General features: G+C 48.2%; 1 protein-coding gene across 1 annotated transcript; it reads right to left on the reverse strand.

Moving 5' to 3' along the window:
* Positions 1-1,389: 1,389 nt before the first annotated feature.
* Positions 1,390-1,887, reverse strand: LOC140668850 (uncharacterized). The gene has a single exon (XM_072898177.1). The coding sequence runs from the start codon at positions 1,885-1,887 to the stop codon at positions 1,390-1,392; it is 498 nt and encodes a 165-aa protein (XP_072754278.1).
* Between the last annotated feature and the right edge of the window lie 16,553 nt (positions 1,888-18,440).

Raw genomic sequence — 18,440 nt, forward strand, 5'->3', positions numbered from 1 at the left:
GCTGAAAAGTTATTCCATTCATTTAAAATTGAAACGTGGAAATTAGAGATTCCTTTTGGAAATATAGTTACCCTGTCATGCGACAATGCATCAGTAATGACAGGGAAACATTTATCGTTTAAAATTAAATTAGAAGAGATGTGCAAACATTCATTAACATTTCCATACCCGTGCTATTCACCGCGTTAGCTGCGCACGCCGCATGTACAAAAATACCGTCATTTTGTGATGAGTTTATAAAAAATAGCACATTATATTAATAGCAATCCAAAAAGTTCGGCAATTTTTCACAAATTTTGCGATTGCTTTCAAGAAAGTTATCACAAAATTTTAAAATTAAGTGAAACGCGTTGGCTGTCTCATCACACATGTGTCGAAAGACTTTTGGAATCATGGAATACAATTAAAAGTTTCTTGCAAGAAATGGTTGTGAGCGATAAAACAAAAGCTGGAGAATATTTTTTGTCTATGATGAATAATTTAGAAATAAAAGCTTATTTTCTTTTTCTTCAATATATTTTTAATTTCTTTAATGTATTCAATGCATTTTTTATATCAACAGAAAATTCATTTATAACCGTTAAAATCAGCTAATCTTCTCTTCCAAGTCTGCCAAAACTTCGTTAAAAATAAATATCTAAAAGATATAGCAACAAGTATTGATTTTTCGCAAAAAGAAATTCAGAAGGATATAAATGAAATTTTTGTTGGGTCAGAATGTCAAGAATACCTTAATAATTTAATGATAGAAGGTCATAATACAATTGTAACCATTCGACTGTTAGAGTTTTTACCAATTCTGGTAATGTGGACTGTATTTACCGATTGGACGGATGAGGAAATTAGCGTGTATCTGTGTTTATAATATTAAATCCTTTATTTACTTTTTAGCTTCCAATGTGTCTACATACAATAACATTAAAAACCTAACTTCCATAAGAAGAGGCCGCGACGAACAGTGATAACAAGGCCGGAAACACACGCAAAAATTTAGGCCGTAAGACTTAAGACGTAACAATTTCAACCATACAAAATTTTCAGCGCTGCTGATGTTTTAAAATGGCTGCTTAAGGTCTCGATCGTGATTGGTCCATTCGCTTATGCTTTAAGTCTTCTGATTTAAGTTTTTTGTGTTTCTTGCATAACGCTATCACTATCATATGTATGCGATTGGTGCATATGACGCAAAATATGAACATTAAACATTCTCACCCCCTTGGAAGATGTAAGTCTTTCAATTAAAGAAATAAACAAAACATATGGTAATAAGTGAATGTTTATAACTTAACCTAGTGACCACGTCATCGGCAGAGTATTTCTACTCTTAATAAGAACCATGGTACTTTCTTTTAAATTTAAATCATTCCAAAATTGCCATTTGAAACGTTGCTATAATTGAGACATATACTTCTGTAACCATATGTTCCAAAAGTGTTGCCTTATCTGCATTAATAGCTGATAACGTGTTAGACGGTTTTCAAGTACATTAACAATGTCGTTGTCCGAAATGGTAGTAAGAGCTTCACCAATAATAAAGTGGCCTGGTGTTAGTGCCTGTAAGTGTGATACATCATTGGATAGAGGTGTTATTGATCTCGAGTTTAAACAAGCTTCAATTTGTACTGAACTGGTGTAAAGCTCTTTAAAGTTTAATATTTTTGTACCCATAATTTTTTGCATATGCGTTTTCGCAGATTTTACCGCCGCTTCCCATAAGCCATCTACGTGCAGTGAATACGGGGGAATAAATTTCCACTCTATAAAATGCTCAGATAAATATTCACATATTTGTCTTTGTGTCGCTTCTTTGAGTAACTGCTTCTTTAAATCTGTTAACTGATTGCTCACTCCCACAAATGTAGTAGTAGCGTTATCGGAACATAACATGGCACATTTTCCTCTTCTGGAAATGAATCGCTTTAACGCATTAAGAAAGGAAGTCGCGCTTATATTCGTTACTAATTCAAAATGGCCTGGGTTGTTAAGCAAACGAAAATGGCCAAGTAAGCTTTACCTGTCTTATTTCGAAATATTTTTATGTTGAACGGACCTGCATAATCTAATCCGATATTGAGAAATATCCGGGCTTGCGTTGTTCGAACGTTGTTGGTAAACTACTCATTAACTAATTTACATTAATTGGATTTGTACGGAAGCACACGATACAGTTTCTTGAAACTTGACGGACTGAGCTTTTGCCTGCTATTGGCCAATAATTGTTACGTAACAGAGCTAATACCACTTGTGGCCTGCGTGTAAATTTTTGTAGTACACGTCCTTTATTACTAATTTTGTAAGATGGTGTTTCCTTGGTAATACAATAGGATGCTTACGTGAATACTCTACTGGTGCGTGATGCAATCTTCCCCCCAGACGAATGACACCATTACTATCGATGAACGGATTCAGCATCAATAGCACGTTTTTCGAGTTTAACTGTAACTTATTGTTAAGACTATATAATTCTTGAGCGAATTCGATTGACAAATTTTGATAACCACTATTATCGCCCGTTTTATTTCCTGAAGTGTTAATGGACCGTTTATACGTTCCGCTTGTTTTAATGAATTATGTTTAAAACGTAGGCAGTAGGTTATGGCACGTTTTAACCTTGTGAAAGATGAAAATCTTTCAATTCTTGTTGAATGTAGTGCGTTTAATATATGTGTTATCAAACTCGTGATATGTGTTTCTGGTATAGTCTCCTTTATGCTGTAACCTTTATATGGTTGTATCTGTTGGTTACGTCAAAGAAATTCTGGTCCTGTCCACCAGATATTTGATTCTTTCAGTTTATCCGGATTCAGTCCTCTTGATAATGGATCAGTTGGATTGTTTTCCGATTTTACATGATACCATGATGCCTTGTTTGTGACACGATGTATTTCAGCTACTCTGTTTGCGACAAAGGTGTTCCACTTATTAGGCTCATTATTTATCCAAGCCAGAGTTATAGCGAAGTCACTCCAATAATATACGCTATGTGTTGAAATATTCAATGCTTGAATTGCCCTTTTAGCTGAAGTTACTAACAGAACCGCTCCACACAATTCTAGTCTGGGCAGTGATAATCGCTTAGGGGGGCCACTCGTGATTTAGCGCATAGTAACTTTACACTATATCTCCTTTGGAATTGATTCTGCGTATGTATAAGCAAGCGCCGTATGCCGCTTCTGAAGCATCACAAAATCCATGTAATTCTATATTGACCGGATCATCACATGTTATTTTTCTTGGAATTGCAACAGATTATATCTGTGATATATGCGAATTCTAATGCGCTCACATTTCACGCACTTCACCATTGATTTCTTTGTTCCAATCTTTATTTAATTGCCATAGGCGCTACATTATTATTTTAGCCTTGACTATGACCTAACCATCCTAGAGGATCATATATTTGTGCGATTCTCGCTAATATCGCTCGTTTAGTGAACTTTCCTTTTACTTCTTCTACCTTTAAACTGTAGCGAAATGTATCAGATTTTGTGTTCCATAGCAGACCTAAAACTTTGGTTGCTTCTCCCAGAATGACATTGTTATCTTCATTATTGATATCAGTTTCGGGTATTTCTATTACGTTGGACTTCCATTTTCTGCGATTAAATTTCACGCCATCCAATATGCTAATGATGTCTTGTTTTAATTGCTGAAGGGATTCTAAATTATGTCTCTGTTAATAAGTCGTCCACGTAGAAATTTCTTAAAATTTCCTTACTAGCTTTGGGATTCCTTCTGATGTTGTATTGTTACTTCTTGCATACACCTGATAGCCAGAAATAAAGAGCTGGCCATTCCATATGTGTTGAGATTGAATAGGCGTATGGGCTCGTGCTGATCCCATCTCCATAGAATACGTTGTAAATGACGATTTTCTTCCGTTACGTTGATTTGCCTATACATTTTAATAACATCAGCTACCATGGCGTATTTGTATTGATGCAAACGTATTGACGTAATACGATATCCAACAAGTTATCTTGTGTTGTTGGTCTCACTAAAAGACAATCGTTTAGAGATATTCCTGACATAGTTTTGCAGGAAGCATCGAACACTACTCGTACCCTTGTAGTGACGCTATCTTCGTTAATTACTACGTGGTGCGGAATATAACAAATACTTTAAATACATCGTCTATCGAAGACACTTCTTCCATGTGTCCTAATTGAAGATATTCTCTCATGAAGTTGTGATATTGCTGTTTCAATTGTGGTTCTCTGTCTAATTTTCGTTCTAATGACCTTAAGGAGATCCTAAAAGAACGACTGAACTTCGATGGGTTTGCGCTCTCATCTAAGAAGAACTAAAATTATCGATAATACCGATTACAATTATCGATAATTTGAATTCCGTTATTACCGACATAGTACATGATTTATACATTGTGATATTGTCGTCACGATGGGCGTCTACCCCGCTAAAAACAATTGCGAGGCGCGAACCGAACGGCCGCGCCGGTCGAGATATCGAAAACCCCACCGCGATTCCCAAGAAGGCGAGCGCGTCCGGTAGTAAAATTTATTATTGTTAATCCTTGTCAATGTTATGTTTTTCGGGTGTCATAAATCACGGTGACAACGAGGGAATAAGAAGAAGATTAAATGAATAGAAAGAAGGAACACAATAGGCAGCGAAAGTCGCAAACACCGAGCGCCGATGAAAACAAGGGTCGGCGATCCTCGATCAACCTCGCGGACGGTCGGAAAATTGGCCCGACGCAGCAGGGCCGGCCGGCGACGAAGGGCGCCAAAGGCACCCCGCCACTGGACAAACTACCGTCTCGGGACATCAGGGAGAACCATACCTTCCACTGGAGAGAGAAAACAATTGGCGGAGACCACAAACAACCCTGCCGAACCACTTCGATAAATCGGCGACGACAAAATTATCATAATACGATCGCACGAGACGCGGGGGCGCGAGCGCCTAATACGTCCATGCGCGTATTCAAATTTCGAGCGCGCGGGGTAGATACCTCTCTCCCTTGCTAATGCGAATAATGAAACGGCCGGGGGATTTATAAAGAGGCTGACGGAATGATCGAGAGAAATTATCGCGGACGCTCGGTACGTGCGAATTGACAAGCAAGAGATCATTACGACAATCAGCGGAGCGAGATCACCGGTGAGGCTGCTCGGCTATTTTCGAGTATTACTTGTACCGTGTGATAAGCCACCACCGATACGATTCGCGTGTTGACCCCTCTGGCTTGGGCGCGTTGTTCGCGTTAATTTAGTGATTTCTTTTTTTGGTGTTTCAAAGAGTGCGACCGCAGTCAAGGGGCGACATAGAATCGTGCATCGACCTTACCAGTATACTCGTTCGCCTCTCCGTGGGCCAGGGTATATAGTTTAATGCATTTTTGGTGTATCGTGTCGAGCGTCCAAGTCGTCGCCGGGTGGAATCGTACGGTTCCTCCTGTCCAGAAAGTGCTGTTGATAGTGCACCGATCGCAACGATCGTTGAAGACGACCCCGTAATCGAATGTGTTCGTGAATACATGTGAAAATGTGTGTGTAAGAGTCATTCCTCTCGGAAGATCTGTATTGGCGTGTGCGTGAATAGCGAGATGGCTCGAAGGAAAACCAGCCTCATCCCCGACAGCGAGGGGTGAGTACTATTCGAATTATTATTGACGGACCGCGCAATACGCGCTTTAGAAAAGGGCCTCGATTCTCGACCATCAGTCTCGCCGTGCGTTTTACCTTGCAATTCGCAGATAGCGACTCATCTGCGCGCGAGCGATCGGCTGTCAGAGGCACGAGCTGTCGACGTCACACTATAGCGTGTACGCCTATAATATCTGTTTTTCTCTCTTTTACGCTTGTGATTGTACGCGCGTTATTTTTTTGCTGTGACGACGCGTAACTATCACGTATCTTTGTTACGTCCGTTTGCTACCAAGAAGCCTGTAGCGTATTTTATCTTTTTTTTGTTCTCACGGCTCTCGGAACCGCCTTATCTAATAAAGTTTATATTTATATCCGAAATCGTGTTCTCTCTCAAAAAAGGGGTCCCCCTTCAAAAACACTTAGTGTCCCTATCTTCCTTCGGAAATATTATCTCTTCTGTACGCCTCGCTCCTCTACCATTAGGTGAGCTAGCTAGCCGTGACGAACGGAAATTTTTTTGGGTGGCGATTCGTGACTTTTGCGACTTTTAGCGAACTGGCGCGTGAAAGACCGCGCCTGGCGCCCAGGGTTAATATCTCGCGTCACTCCTCCTGCCCGCCACGTCGCGCACGGAACCCCGTCATCCTCGTTCTCGAACCGACGCGTTCCTACGTCATTTTGCTTCCTTTTTGACGACGATTGATATACGAAATTTCACTTTCCTGTTTGTTATCACGATCACCCGGTAAAATCGTTGTAATATGTTAGAAAGAGCAATTTTGCATATTGTGTTCAATGTTATAATTAGACAACATCTTATATTTCTACTGTTCTACCCTTTTGTATACGTTTATCTAAGCGTACCTAAACTTACGTATTATGTATAGATAACACTAAAATATAGATGTGTATCTACCTTTATTGTACTGGAACGCAAAATTTTACAATATTATTACATTGTATATAAAGCTTACATGTAATAATAATATTACATAGGAACTAAACCAGAGAGTGTTCCCATACTGAGATCCGCTTGCGGAACGCAGACTACGTCCATTGTGCCTCCTTGGCAAACCTGGTTCCTCAGTTTAGTCTACTCCTTCTCCAGAAACGAAGCAGGTCTTCAACTGAGAGACCTCTAACCTGCTGGGGTTCCATGAAGGCGAAACCCCACGTCAGAAACCTAGTTCTAGCATACACCGGACATTCACAAATCACATAAAGGCTTGATTGCTCCAGTGATTTACACCGCCTACAATTTGAATTTTCGCTTAGCCCCAACTTATGTAGTTGAGAGCGCTGTGCCCAGTGAGAATCCGAGCACTAGCCCAGCCTCTCTTCTGCTAAGGCCTTTGACACAGGCAGCAAGGTCCTCACTAAGCGCAACGCCCAGCAAAGCCCTAGACTGCCTACACCCTACCACACTTCTCCAAATGGCTAAATGTTGGTCTCGCAGCCAGCGGCTAATATGCTTTCTGCCTAAGCAGCAGGGAACTCCCACCGCCGACTCCGGCCCCACAAAGGCAGATGCCGACCCCTTTTTAGCGAGCTGATCGGCCTTTTCGTTGCCTTTGATGTCCGAGTGCCCAGACATCCACACTAAGGCAATCTCATTACTCTTCGCCAAGTCCGCCAGAGCTCTCTTGCAGCTCCAGACCAACCTGGAGGATATTGTCGGAGCGCTAAGGGCCTTATGGGCCGCTTGGCTGTCTGAACAGATGTAAAAGCGCCCACCCTCCTCTCTATTAGCAAGAAGGGTCTGCGCACACCTTACAATTGCCACCACTTCTGCTTGAAAGACAGTAGCAAGCTCACTGAGTGGGATTGACTCGTAGATCCACTTCCTTCGACAGTAAATACCCGCCTGAACCGGATCCGGAACTGTCCGTAATAGGAGGACCTTGCGGTCTAATCCTTTCCTCCCGCTCCGGAAACCGTACTCTAAAGTCGTCTCCAGGGAGCGAGGCCATCCTGTCCTGCCTCATCCAAAAAATTGGATGGGAGAAAACTCCCCAAGTATAGTATGGCGGATATTACGCTTTTCCCTGCCGTCGTGTTCGTTTGCTCGCGAATGCGCAGAGGTGTCGGTGGTTGGCTTGGAGCGAGACGTGGAGTTTGTCTTTTGATAGCAGTTTTATTTCTTTCTTATGTACAGCGTTTTGTGTGTAATATATATAAGTGTGGCGTGTATGTACAGGTGTGTATGTCGTGTGTAAAGGTTTGTGTGGGCCCTGAAGAGGGTGGAATGCGACGTTACTGCGCTCGCGCCAGGAGATGGAGGGCCTGGTCTTCGTCCACTTGACCGTGGAGAGTGGTTTGCAGCTATTGTTGTTGCAATCCCTTAGCTCCTCTGTGGCCGTATGCAATGTCGTATTCGTCTGCGTGAAAGCGGATTTGGTGTGGTCTTCCCATTGCGAGGCGGTGGCCCATGTGAATGTGAGGCACTGCGTGGCTCGCTCTCGACTCCGGGACTGGTTCTGTGTCCCTCGGTTTATATAGTCATTGGTAGGCGTCTGAGTCACGGAGCGCCACCGTGGTCGGCCTTGCTGTTGGGGACCTTGGTGGTGGCGACAGGCACTCGGGTACTCCCCAAGGTAATGAGGGCGATGTCCAGTGTCGTATCCTGATGTCCCACGTGTCAAAAACTGCCCGTGGCGGCCGTGTTCTCCTCACCGGTGGGAGGTCGATTGGTATCAGCTTCTACGGTAGCAGCGAAAATCCTACTCGTCGCGGTCGTTCCTCAGGCTCCTGTTGTAGGGTAGCCGGCCCTGGCGATCGGGCGGGTATACCGGACGAAGGATCCTTGATCGATGTTGCTTGTGCAGCGTCTAGGTTTCGCACTCTCGAAAGTAAGACGTATTCTGATGTAGCGTACCGCTACATCAGAATGGTCGACTTCGCTCTCTGCTGTCGCGCTTATATACCGCGCAAACCGTATTTTACTCCCGGGCTTGCGCCGCGTAGCGGCGGCCCGCGTACTATACGCGTGTCTCGCGCTTGGCGGTTTGTTTGCGCGAAGGCGTTGCGGTTGCCATAGCCACCACATTTAGTATGCCTAGTACCAGGCCTCCACTTTCCCTCCGCATTAAGCCTATACGCTGCCAATGCAGCCGAGGCCACAATAGTTAGGTGGAGCGGTTCTATGCCAAGCAAGAGCCCCATCGCAGCAACTGAGATGGTCCTCATGGCACTCAGAGCCTCTCTTAAAACCAGAGCTCTGATGTGCTTCAGAGCCACTTTCGCCGTCGCTTTTAAGACTCTAAACCATCACACGACGGCCGCGTATGTCAACCTAGCGCGTAGAATAGCTGAAAAAATCCAGTGAACTATCTTCGGACTAATACCCCAGGACCGTCCAAAAAAACTTCTGCACAACTAGAAGTAGGAAATTACACTCCTACATCCTCAAAATACTGCCGCCACAGCAGCTTCCTATCCAGAAATACTACCAGGTATTTCACCGATGCGGACGGAACTAACCTGATACCTCTAAAAACAGGCCCTTTAATGTTATTTATCTTATACTTATTGGTGAAGATGACAAGCTCAGTCTTGCGAGAGTTAATTGAAAGGCCAGACCTATTGCACCATTTGTCTACTACCTCCAGAGCCCTCTGAGTAAGCTCTAGAAGTGTTTCCAGAAAGGGGCCTTGCACCAGGATCGCTAAATTATCAGCGTATCCCTGCGTAGACACCTGCCTCATTAAGGCGTTTGACGAGCCCATCGACCACCAGGCACTATAACACTCCACCTTGCGGGCAGCCACGTTTCACTCAGTCATCAACGCTAACAGCGCCGAGTATTGTCGTGATGCGCAGACGGAGCATTCCCCTGATCCAGTCGATCAATCTAGCCGGAACGCACCGCTTCTATGCTTCTTTACAAATAACATCATGCGAGGTGTTGTTGAAGGCACCTTAAATATCAAGGAAAGTGCCCACTACAAAGCCCCTCACCTGGAGTTGCCCTTCAATTAGAGCCACCAACGAGTAGAAAGCCGTTTCCGTGGAGAGTCCCATCTTGTATGCATGCTGGTTCTCGTGCAGCGGATGCCACCCAAGAACCACCTCCTTCAGATATGCATCAACCAGCTTTTCCAACGTCTTTAATAAGAATGATGTTAAGTTGATCGGCCTGAAGTCCTTGGCTGAGGTACGACATGTTTTACCCAGCTTGAATATAAACACCACCTTGGCCAGCCGCCATGCTTTAAAAGTGTAGTCCAAGGCCACACACGCCCTTAGCGTACGCGTGAGTGGATCGACAATAACCTCGATCCCCTTCTGCAAAATTACCGGGAAGATGCCATTGGGCCCCGCGGCCTTAAAAGACCCTGCCCATCTTACTCTATTAGGCCTTACAATGCTGGACGCCAATCTCCAGTCTTTACCCCGTGCCTCTATAAGGAGCTCCTAGGTTTGGAGGCAGGCGTTCGCATCAATCCTTCTGAAGTTAGGAAAGCTGACCTCCAGAAGATGAAGCATTACTCTCCGGAGGCTAGACTGGCATCAGGCAGCATCAGAGCCTGCAGAGTTGAATCTGGATTCCTGGCTAAAATCCTGCACAGTCTAGAAGCCTTAGAGACCTCCTCCATAGACTCACAGAATCTCTTCCAACTCTCTCTTTTGGTAGAGGCAATGGCATCCTTATATAGGCCTTCTGAGACCTTTGGTAGAGGTCCCAATCAGACGGACGACCCATGCTCTTGGCCTTATTCCAGAACCGCCGAGCATCCATCCTAAGCCTACTCAGACCCGGCTCCCACCAAGAGACCTTCCTGGTGGAGTTAACTATCCTCTCAGGACAGTTCTTTTCATGGCAAAAGATTAGCCTCTTTTGCAGATAATCTATACAGAGCTCCACCTTCTCACTAGTGCTATGTTTCTTTAAAAAATCCCGTAGGCTAACAGCCAGGTCTCTTCAAAAAGAACCCCAGTTCGTTCTCCTTTTTTTTACGTAGGGAAAATGTATTACGCATCCCCCGGGGATCGGGAATTCCCCGGGGGTATGTGGGACTCTCCCTATTTAACGGGCATACCCACTAAAACCCCTACGAGTGCCTACACTGGCTATTCGCAGGGAGGGTGGGCCTCTCCAGCGGCACTATCCCGCGATTCTCCCCTGGCCTGAGTTCACCCCCGAGGGGGAACTCCCTTCACTGTAGCTCAGATGTTGTTGGGTCACAGTTTCTTCACTGGCCTATTTAACGGCCTGACGGCGGAGTGTGCACCAATCACGCCGCCCTTGACTGGAGAGGTTGGATGAAGGAAGACCTGGGTTTTCCGCCTAAGTCCCCTTCTCTCCCCAGCGGAGGGGGTAGGTGGAGCTCAGAAGCATACGCATACGCGTTCACTTGCCGTGCCCCGCTTTCCCCTGTCTTCACGCGCCGCAGGATGGGTGTTCCGGAAGGGGAATTGGAAGGACACCAAAGTGTACCTCCCGGACCCGACCAGTTCGAGCGGCGAGGGGTCGGTATTAAATATACCGACCCCGTGTTTACGGCCCCGTCCGGACCCCCTCCTCCAACTCCATCCCACACCCAATGGGGCGCACCCCCCAAGGCGCAAAAACGCCAAGAGGGGACGCCACCATCGGAGAGAACGGACAGGGAAGAGAGAAATAGGAGGAAGGTACCGGTCTTGGCGATCTACGCCGTGGTTGGGGGCGAGGGGGGCCTAAGGCCCCCGTGTTCACCGCTTGGTCGGATGATTGGAGGGGAGGGTGACCGTCAGAGGCAAGCAGTCTTAACCCTCGAGTTACCCCGTCCCTCCATTAACTGTCATCCGACCCCACCCCTGTTTCTCTTTAGTCCCCCCCAAACAAGGGGAACCAAAGCAAAACGTCACAGTGGGGGCGGGGGACACACTCGGTCACACCCCCGAGTACGGAGCACAAGCTCCCTTTCCCGAGGGTGTGACCCTCCTCTCTCTCTGTGCCCCAACACACGGAGCACTGGGGGCGCATTTTACACTTCTGCATCCTGTGTCCAGGGCAACCGCACCTGTAACAAAGATGCTCCCTGGACACAGCCGAGGTGCAGCAGGAGCTGGTGTGCACCTAGCGTAACCAAGCGTTACAGGCCCTCACCCAAGCCTGGGCACACCCGCTCCGCACTCCTCCGCCTTTCCTTCTCTCGGGAGCAGGCATGTTGGTCTCTCTCACTCAAGCTTCCACCTACTTGCTATCCAAAGAAGAAGGGGCCGTCTTGGCCCCACTACCACCCCTCCTCCTACGCCTTCTTTTGGCATGTCTTGAGCCTCTATTCGCTACAACGGAGGCCCAGAAACCTCCTTTCACCTCCACGCTCCTCATGTCCTCCAGCGGACACGAGGGGGGTAGAATCCGTTATAGTGTCAAATCCGATATTGCCAGCCGGACCTCCCTCTGGATGATGACTCCGATTCTCCCCCAGTCCAAAGCTGGGGGAGAAGTCGGGGCCCCCATTACGCTCGCCTCCTGACCCACGCTGGAAACCTCTCCCGACATGGGCAGTGGCGAGGGGGTTAAACTAATGACCTCGAATCCTAAGGTCTTCGGGCGAACCTCGGCCATTTCCATCTCCGAAACCATTGGGGGAAAAAATTCCCCCTCCGGCCCAGAGGCGGCCGGCTCTATAATCTCGGCGACCTCAATGGGGGAGGTTTGCGACACGGCATCGCACACCCTTCCCCCGGTCTGGATCGCCCTATCGCAGGGAGTGGAAGCCATTTGACCACGTTGTTATTGACCACAGATACTTTTGACCACGTTGCATTTAACCACGCTGCTTTTGACCACGTTGCATTTAACCACGCTGCTTTTGACCACGCGTTGCATTTGACCACATTGCAATTGACCACGTTGCATTTGACCACGTAAATATTGACCACACACACGCGCGGGGGGTGCAAGGGGGCTCCGGCCTTTCCCCTCCCACACCTACCGCGTCCACTTCGCTTCGCGTAGAAAGTTGCAAACCCACGTGGTCAATCGCGACGTGGTCAATTGCGACGCGTGGTCAATTGCAACGTGGTCAATTGCGACGCGTGGTCAATTGCAACGTGGTCAAAAATATCTGTGGTCAATAACAACGTGGTCAAATGAGACACTCCCATTGCAGGTATCGGGGGAGGCCTGTAACACGTTACAGGATTCCCCTCTTCGACCCGCGATGCCTCATCACTACTAGAGGGGTCTGTATGCAGACATCCCGCACAGAGCCCCCACCATGCACGAGGCGAGCCGCCTCTATAAGAGGTCGGACCCCGTCGTAGAATCTACTCCCATGTCTACTCCCACTTCCACGATCTTCTCGAGGTACACACCATATTTAAATAATATGGTCATCGCCTTGACCCGGTTTGCGGCCACTCCGTCAAATTTCTCTGGGTTTGCTTCACGGTCCTTCAGCATGTTCGCACACACGGATCTCGCCCTATCGAGATCCCGATCGTAATCCCCCTTCTCGATTCTGAGCTTAGCGCGCTCCTCTAAGGCACTCCAAAATGAGAGCGAAAGTTCTGTCGCAGCAGTCGCCAATTTCCCCAGGGACCCCGCTGCCAAGTCCCTGGGTAGCCTATCATGGGATGACGACCCGGAGGTGGTTGAGACATTACCCTCTCCGTGCCGGTGTCCGATACCCGAACCCGGAGAGTTTTTCTTGTTATGACATACCATCAACTTCTTTTTGGTGCGCGCTTAGCACCTCTCCGAATTGCCCGGGGGTCGTGAGTCCTAAGACCCAACGACCACGCCGAGGTCACTTTCGGGATGAGCTACAATAACAAGGTGGTGCACCGTCAGGGGGGCAGTTCGTTCTCCTCAGATTCCTACGTTTGATCACTTCGGGCCTGATGTTTCCGAGCCCGTAGTTGATCTGCCTATAATCAGAGAGTGAGGGCTCATGAGACCCTCCACCTCAAGATTTCACCAGCCAAACCCCTGGAGCACAGAGTGTCGAGGACCTCAGTCCTCCGCGCAGTCAGGAACGTCGGCTCGTTACCTCTATATAGATCTCCAGGTCCGTGGCCGTCAGGTATTCTAGGAGCCTTATTCTCCGTTTGTTGATGTTGGTGCTCCCCCCGATAGTGTGGTGCGCGTTAGCGTCGCACCCAACTACCAGCGGCAGCCCCTCTTTCTTATAGTGGTCCATTAGTTTTACCACTGGTTCCGGCAGGAGTGAGTCTCCCTCTTTGTGTGAGAAGTACGCAGAGCTCACCACCACTCTTCTGATTTCTTCGGTGTTCGCTTTGACAAAGTCGACCAAGACCGCCACCACATCCTTAGAGCAAAACTCTGGCATTAATTGCGCTCCCAAGTCTTTGACTACAACAGTAGCCCTTTTTTTGTTCACGTAGGGGAAATCTCCAAGGAGATACCCAATGCCTGCAGGGACGGAACATTGGGTTATGTGGGTTTTAGGCGCGCTGAGATGGTGTTTGCGCCCCCGATCCACTAAAATCCCTGCGGTGGCCCGGGCTTTTTCGGGGCCCTCCGGGAACGAGCAGTTGCATTACGGAGGACCGCTTACCTTTTTCTGCCCGTGGGGTCTACGTCCGGTATGTGTATCCAGACGTGACCCTATTTTTCTCCCATGTGTAGCGAGGAGAGGAAGCCTTCTCATTGTTTAATCATGGCACAGAGGGGCCACACCCCCACATCACCCCCTCGGGAGTAAAAAACATTCCCCTGGGGGAGGACGAGGACTCGAGTCACCCGCTCAAACCCCCGTCCTTGTACCCTTGTCCCAAGAATTTGGGAGGCTGCTCCTTCTAATGACGACGACGGGATCTTCTACGGATTCTTCCATTTCTTCTATCCCCGCCACCGTCTCCATCGGTATCGTCGCTGTCGCTGTCCACCGCTGCAGCGGCAGCTTCTTTTTCTCTTTCGGCCACCTCCTTCTCATCAATGACTTACAGAAGGAGCTGACCGCCTGTTAACTTTCCTCGCTCTCGACCATCTTCTGAGTTACGGTCGAGAGCGAGAGGTCATCCCCGATAATGTTTTGAAGGGCACGGCGCTCATTCGCCCACGCTGGACAATGTTCAATGGCGTGTGCTGCGCGGTGTCCCTCTCCTCCGTGCAATGGTGGAATTGCGCCGTGAGTTCCCTTCCGATTTTTTCCAGGTATGCACCAAAACATCCATGTTCGGTGAATACCTGGGTCAGGTGGAATGATAGCTTGCCGTGGGACCTCTCTGTCCACTCTTTAAGGACTAGTCCCACAACCCCGGCGACCTTATTCTCGGAATCAGTTGGGGGGAATGGAGGTATGTATATACTCCCCCCATTCCCCCATCATTTGTCGCCGGACTTGGAGCCTCGTGACACCCCGAACCCTGGCGGTGATTGGTACTCCCAGCTCCTGGAGCTCCTTTATCCTCCTCGTGGCCGCGCAGTTAGAGGCAAGTCCACTAAGCCGCGTGTCCACGAGAGAGGAGCCCCATTGTGGGACGCCAGCTGTAGTCGGCACTCACCTCCTCCCCTCGAGGGACGCCGCACAGTGGGCGCACCCACACGTGCGGAAACCCTCGTGTGCCGGGAGCACGCAGCCATGTCACGCGCGGGGAGCAAGCCCTTCTATCGGTTTCGTACTACCAGGCGATTGTAGTCAAGGCCTCTAACCCCTACCGACGAATGAAGACAAGCCTCTAATGGAGTTGCCGGGCTCCACGTGTACCCCGCAGACTGCAGGGTACGGTGTGCACTTAGCTAGCCTCCGCCCGCTCCGGCCCTCTCCACGGTTGGACCGTGGATACTACCCAGGACGACCGAAGATCAGAGCCCTCTCACCACGACAAGGTGACACATCACAAGGGGGTGCACCCTCCGAAAAGGGCCGATAAATGGCTCGTAATGGTTCGGCCTCGTACACGACTGGCGCGGATCGTGCTGTTTGACCAGAGCGACCGGGCGACATCCCTTTTGGCCTTAAACTTGCCCGAGCCCATCATCATTTTTGGCATCCCCCGGGTGACACCCCTGGCCTAATCGCACTCTGCCTCCGGTGTCCACTTTCGGAGGGTAGCCGTTTCACGTGCGTCTTTCGGTTTTTATATAGTGGGCGAGACGAATTACCACTAGGCGGACTCCTGTATTGGCAGGCCGGTTGCCATCTTCACGGTTGCCCGCTTTGACGAGGCCCTTCCACAGAGTTCCGCTTTCACGGACCTCAGTTTCAGGTGTCCGATTTAGCAGGGCCCTTTCCCTTGAGCGAGTTCCCAGAGAAGGAGTCGAGACGCGTACTGGTCCCAATGGTAGTTGGCCCAAAAGGTTTTTCAGTGCAACGATGCGTGCGGGTTGCCGCCGGTCAGGCCCAGCTATTTCACAGGATGTTATCGCATACCGATGAACATTCTGTCCCGAACGCCTCCGTGTTTTGTACAGGGGGTAGGCGTACCCCTGTGCGAACCGTATGTAGTTTCGGGACTTTCGTCCGTTCACCCACATCGGGCTTCCTAATCCGTGCCCCCGCCTCCGCGTTTTTATACAAGGAGGAAGGCGGACCCCTGTGCGTACCGTGTGTCGCATCGAGACTATTGTTCGTCAACTCACATCGGGCGTCCTGTTAACCGTGTCAGGAGAAGTGGCCCCTGAGTACCTTGTACTGTTGTTTCACGTGAACCAACTGCCAAGGTTCTAGCCGGACCCTCATTGAAGGGTGTGTGCTACCTTAAAATTAAAGGCAGGGTGTTATCACATGCTGATCAGCACTCTGCACCGGGCGCTTCCGTGTTTTTATACAGGGGGTAGGCGCACCCCTGTATGAATCGTGTGTAGCATCGGGACTTTCGTCCTTCAACCTACATCGGGCGTCCTGCCACCGAACTGATCCTTTCGACATTTCTTTATACAGGAGAAAGGACCCCTGTTGCGGTGTTTGGTGACTTTGGGACTCGAATCCAGCCGAAGATTCCTCCATTACCCACCACCAGATCCCGAATCAGGGGGGAACGGACCCCTGATGCCTCGCTGTTAAGCCAACAGGTCGAGGTCCTACCTGAACCCTGCATTATAGGGTGTACGTCTGTCCTAAAACAACCGCATAGCGCCAGTGAGGCTCGCCGACCCCGAAGGGCCGACAGACCCCCCACCACGGGGCGGCCCGGAAGCAGCGACCATCCCAGGAGGCTCGTCGGTACCCGAAGGTCCGCCTCCTCTCAAGAAGCCGTGCCCCGACCGTTCGCCTCTCGTCCAGTTGGGTTTAGGCGACACATAAGCTTTACAGGATCAGAACCCGGGAGCCTTAAGCTTCGGGCGCTTCTCCATCCGATCGACTCTTTTGAAGAAGACTCCTCCGGAAGGGAGGACGCTCTTCAGGTGGGCACGCTAAGGCTCTCGCGTAGTATCTTCGTTACTCCTCAGCCCCCGCCCAGCCACGCTCCGGCTTAAGAGCTTCCGCCGCTGGCGTACTATGTAGCATTTACCATCATTTCGGCTGTGACCGTCGCGCCCATAGCGGGGACCAAGTCGGACGCGTCAGACACCCAAGTATGCATGCTGGTACTATACATCTTGCCCGAACCGGGGCCCAAGAGGGTATCCGGCTATCGGTGCGCTCTTAGCTATCCCTCCACTCCGGTTTCCCGGAGCTTCGGGACAGAGCCCCTCCACCACGTCAAGGTGACGCACCATCGAAGGGGACAATTATCGCACCTAATATGTGCGTATTTGTTTGCTCACACGTTCTTGTTTCTTTCTTGTTTCAATTCAACCCCGTTGCACAACGGTTTACCGCACCGACCAAAAGTAATGATATTATATATTACTATAGCAATATTATCCCCGGCGAGATATTGTTGAAAGCATTCGATTTCGGGAATTCCGCTTCCTTCCTCCGGAATCGTAATACTGGCATTCCTCGTGAGTTGCAACGCTAAGTCGCGTTGTAACACATAGTTTTGTCATCTCACTGCGTTTCATTTTTCATGTAACTCTCTCGTGCGCAAATTTCCACGCTCGTTAAAAATTTGAGCGAATACAAGCGCAGGTGGGAGACATAAATTGTCCGAATTGGAAATCGTTAAAATCAAACGCTTAACAATAATATCGCGTGTAAGTGCGTTACGTCCGCGTCCCTGAGGAGAAGTAACTTTAAAACGCGGATATTAAACGCTAGAACTATATCATGACGCAACTTTGCACTAACGAACTTACAAGATTCCAAATATTCTCGTGAGACAAATCGCGAAATGGTCGGAACGATATACCGGCGGGTCCGCGCGTAAAATTTTCGGAATCAAAAGCTCTCGACGTAATGACCTGATACGCACGAACCCGTCATGTACGTGTGAAGTTCCTGAAACGCGTTCTCTAACCAGTTATATACATTAGCCTCGGGTACGGGTCGGATACGAAAACTAATTTCGCGTCCCTCTATACCGAAATTTCTAAATTGACGTACGTTTTCCGATAATAATACAATATTTCTAAAATTATTTTCTATCTGACCACCAGTATATACACCCTCCTCTTCTCTTTAATCGGGCTCGTTTTCCACAGCGTCAAGTGTTTCCTCATCTGTATGTGACTAATTTTCTCCTTCTCCTACGTGTACTTGTTGATGTTGATGTTGTTGATGTTGTATTACGCCACTTCTTCCATCCCCGATCTGTACTGTAAAAATATGAATAATTAAATTATTTTAATGAAATATTTAATAAAATATTTCTCTCTTTTGTTTAAATTTTGTTAATAATGTAAAATTGTTATGTTATTATTTATGTTAAGCTAACTTACTCGTGTTAATATTCTCCCTTTGTTAGAAACGAGAAATCTGTGCGACAAATTGCATTCCATTCTGCAAAAAATTGACTTTTCAATTAATTATTCTCGTTATACGAATC

This window comes from Anoplolepis gracilipes, chromosome 8 (assembly GCF_047496725.1).
Source record: "Anoplolepis gracilipes chromosome 8, ASM4749672v1, whole genome shotgun sequence".
Lineage (NCBI taxonomy): Eukaryota > Metazoa > Arthropoda > Insecta > Hymenoptera > Formicidae > Anoplolepis > Anoplolepis gracilipes.